At 38.6% G+C, this 4318-nt stretch overlaps 1 protein-coding gene across 9 annotated transcripts in view; it reads left to right on the top strand.

The window, feature by feature from the left end:
- ptk2aa (protein tyrosine kinase 2aa) overlaps positions 1-4318 on the top strand; it is a 59849-nt gene that overhangs the window by 22242 nt on the left and 33289 nt on the right. For all 9 annotated transcript variants that reach the window (XM_020597418.1, XM_020597417.1, XM_020597416.1 and 6 more), the window contains 4 exons: positions 53-297; positions 1573-1736; positions 3191-3278; positions 3466-3545. In XM_020597418.1, coding sequence (XP_020453074.1) covers positions 97-297; positions 1573-1736; positions 3191-3278; positions 3466-3545 — 533 coding nt within the window. In that variant the 5' untranslated portion in view covers positions 53-96. The remainder of the gene's footprint in view (positions 1-52; positions 298-1572; positions 1737-3190; positions 3279-3465; positions 3546-4318) is intronic.

Below are 4318 nucleotides of genomic sequence, written 5' to 3'. Positions count from 1 at the left end.
ATCCTTTACTCTCATTTCATCAACACTGGATTTTCTCTCCTGTCCTCCCTAGAATATGACAGACACCTAGCAGCAGCAGTATCAGCAGGGAAAACCATGGCAACGGCCTACCTGGACCCTAACCTGAATCACACCCTCCTTGGAGGTGCTAAGTCACGGCTGAGCACGGGGGGGTCAGACCGAACCACGGCAGGCTCTGTGGACAGGGTTCTGAAAGTCGTCCATTACTTTGAGACCAACACAGAGCACAGTTGCTGGTCATCCAATATAAGATATGGAGATGCAACTGATGTCAGGGTAAGGACAGGCACACCAACTCAAACTACTCTACATTCATGTTCATCGTAATGAAGAGCAACAGTGCGGCTCATTAAAGTGTTTTAATAGTTTCTGCACAGCAACGGATGTGACAGAAGGAAAAAGCAGTTTCAAACTTTAATGTAACAGGCAGTACCAATTAGTAGGATAAATTCAGTGCTAGTCAGTAACAATGGAGGATTATTCAGCAAGTCTTTATGTAGCTCTGCATATGGTTTATTTTGTCCATTTTGTAATGCAGTTTTACTCTATTCATGGAATTTGTTAACATTAAGGAAAATCCAGATTACAGCTGCCCTTATACTACTGCTTCATAACATTAGAACCTTCACTGTTGTAATCTTGTGCAGGGCATTTGCATTAGGTTTCACAGCATTATATAGAGGTCATTTTTATTTATTTATTTATTTTTTGCTGTTTGTCCTAAGCTCAAGGTCCTAACTGTCTGCTCTGATTAAGGATACTCAGCACAATAAGAATATTTTGCTTGCATTCAACATCATGGCACCATCTCTGTGTATGGGTGTGTGTGTGTACCAGTGAATTTACTTAGCAGTATGCTTTTGGATCCACCCCTAAGAAGCAGAAACAACCTAGCACTGCTCAAACTTCAGTGGTTATACAGGATATGTCACTACACTGTCATCTTCTCCCTGCATCAGTCTCTTCTTCAGTATCTAAGTCGTCCCCTATAGCATTGTACATGACAACACGCGTACTTCTGTGAGAAATTTTGTGCGTGCGTTTATGGTGTCTGTCAAGTTGTTTTGGTGGGAACGTCATATTATATCGCTTGAAGTCACCTACCCACATGCACATGTGTATAGCCTGATGCCCTCATTGACCTGAGACAAAATGCCATTAGCACAATTGGCACATTGAGCCATAGCAGACTGACATTGTTATAGAACTGCAAAATACTTTTGTCCTCTGGGCATCTCTGTTTTATTTAATAGTCACCACACTGATGTACATGTGTTGGGTCACCACAACTAGAACAGTACTATTGTGGATAAAAGGGAAATACTTTACCCGTAATTTACCCATTAAGCCTAATGCACCAGTGCTAAATGTAATATCTGTAGAAAAGATACTTTATCCTTAAATAGTATGTGTTGAATCTCACAGCTGTTCTAAATGACACTTTTATTGCCTTTTTTATTTTTAAATCATAAAGTTTATGTAATTGTGGAGGGAAAGTGGGTAAAAAAAAAAAGCAAATCACAATACAAATTGTTCATCGTTTACTTCCAGGGAATCATCCAGAAAATTCTGGACATCCACAAAGTGCGTTGGACATCTTGTTTTGGTCTGCGTCTCAGCCAGTCCAGAGAACAGGTGCACTGGCTGCACCCTGATATGGGCGTTTCACACATCAGAGAGAACTATGAACAGGCACGACCAAGTGAGGATTGGAGGTAAGAGAAGTGTTGGTGTGTTTGTGTTTATCAGACACTCATGATGCATCGTTGTTGTAACATAGTGAAGTTTGCTGATGTGTAAATGCAGTATTCAGTGCCACTGGATCAAGATGCAAATCAGACTGGTTGTAAGGCACACAGGCAAAGACTCAAGATAATATAGAATGAGGGGCACAAGTGTTATCAACTAAAAAGACATGAGTTTTTTATGTATTGTCTGTGTAAAGGTCTTGTTTTTAGGTACATGTCTTAAAGTTGGCCCTTTGTGATTGATCAAGAACACTGTTTTTGAATAAAGTAGCTAGGCAGCCTTTGCGCTATAGTACCATCCCTTTGGAATATTTGTTAGTTTGTCTTTCATGTGTTGTTTGCTATCTGTCTGATTTATGACTGTTTTGTTATTTGTCATGAATGCTTGCATGGACACCCAGACTTGTTTGCCCAGTAGGGGTTAGTAAATATATCTAGCCCAATTATCACAAGTTAATTGACAGTGTGGTAGCTTTATCTGAGATTTTACAGAAAATCTGTTCTTTAAGTTCAGATCTTGATCTTTAGATCCTGAGCCAGGTGTTTGTATGTCCTTAACAAGAATATATTTGTAGAAAGCTATGGGGTGACACTTTATAAACAGTTTTTAGACATTAGATATGACTTCTTTGGCCTTCTCAAATCAGTTGCTATTAACCCAAACAGCAGTCTGCTTTGTTGTATACCAAAGGAGCAGAAGTGACTTTTTGCAAACAGCATTATGTAAAATAGTGTGATCTGTCTGTTGTGTGGAGATGGGAGGTCTCATGTGTGTGGTGCAGTGTGATCGTTGCGTTGGTTTGGCAGTTTGCATGTTAATGCACTGGTATATATTAACTTTATTGTGGCATTCTTGGTGCTAATTCTATTGTGAGGTGGAGCCCTTTTGCATTGTGGACATGTAGAAAGAGAGAACCAGATGCTGCTTTGTCAGACTAAGTCAACAACTCTCTCATATAGTCACTCACCTCATTTGCATTTTTGAATCTTGCTGTTTCTGTCTGTCGCTCTTCTAATCTTTTTTCTTTTTCTATTCATCATCATTCATGTTTTTTGACTGCTTTCTTCATCTTTTAAAGTTGTGCCTTTAGTTATTTCAAGCCTCCTCTCCTCTTGCTCTAACTAGCATACTGCTGACTATGCTTTTTTGTTATTGATTTAATTTGATTATTTTTAATTTATTTTATAAAATTAGTTAGTGGCACATGGCACGTGTTTAGTGTTTAGCTGTCAGCTAAACATACTTAATGCATAGTTACCAAACTCATCAACTTATTAAATGGATTGATTCCAGTGTTTGTAGCACACAAAATATTTGTTCCAGCATTTTTCCTGATTTTTGCTGTTTAGGTTTTAAAAATGGTATTGGTGCAGCTCTGCATGACATACTCACTCTGCTTCTTTTTTCTTCTCCTCTATAGATATGAGTTAAGGATCCGATATCTCCCAAAGGGCTTTGTTCAGCAGTTTACAGAAGACAAACCTACACTCAACTACTTCTACCACCAGGTACACAGACATGTTTTGTTTTCTTCCAGCAGCCAGTGCTGAGGCACTGCTAGACTGTGTGTTTTGCCTTTGGGTTAACTAGGTCAGTAGGACTGCGTGTTTGTGTGTGTGATGAAAAATTTGCCATGTGAATGATGTTTAAATGTTTTAATAAGAGCATTTTGTTGTGTGTTTGTGTGTCCTCCAGGTGAAGAATGACTACATGACAGAGGTAGGGGATCAGGTGGAACAGGATGTAGCTCTCAAACTGGGCTGTCTGGAAATTAGGTAAGACAAGCTTACTAGTACTGAGTAGTGACACAGGTTCACTACTTTTGTTTATAATGTACTGTGTCCATTTCTATGTGTCAGTGTCTATTTTCATTTTATATCAAAAGCTAAAAGGTTCAATCCAATCAAATATGATACATTTGCCCTGAAACCATCACATACTCTGTGTATTTTAGCTTTTCTTGAACTAAAGGGACAGTTTGAGTTTTCTTCACAAGTTGTTTTCATATCAGATAGTCTGTGTTTGCCCTTTAGCTGCACTGATAATTCTTGCCAACATTTGCCAGTTTTTATTTGTTATTCAATGCCCCTGCTACTTACAGGTGCATCTCAATAAATTAGAATATCGTGGAAAAGTCCATTTATTTCAATAATTCAACTCAAATAGTGAAACTTGTGTATTAAATACATTCAGTACACACAGACTGAAGTAGTTTAAGCTGTTGGGTCTTTTAATTGTGATGATTTTGGCCCACATTTAACAAAAACCCACCAATTCACTATCTCAATAAATTAGAATACCTCATAAGACCTATAAAAAACATATTTAGTGAATTGTTGGCCTTCTGGAAAGTATGTTCATTTACTGTATATGTACTCAATACTTGGTAGGGGCTCCTTTTGCTTTAATTACTGCCTCTATTCGATGTGGCATGGAGGTGATCAGTCTGTGGCACTGCTGAGGTGGTATGGAAGCCCAGGTTTCTTTGACAGTGGCCTTCAGCTCATCTGCATTTTTTGGTCTCTCATTTCTCATTTTCCTCTTGACA

This window comes from Monopterus albus, unplaced genomic scaffold (assembly GCF_001952655.1).
Source record: "Monopterus albus unplaced genomic scaffold, M_albus_1.0 scaffold34.1, whole genome shotgun sequence".
NCBI classification, from domain to species: domain Eukaryota; kingdom Metazoa; phylum Chordata; class Actinopteri; order Synbranchiformes; family Synbranchidae; genus Monopterus; species Monopterus albus.
Note: the sequence above shows the minus strand (reverse complement) of the source record. Positions and strands in the feature narration are given on the sequence as shown.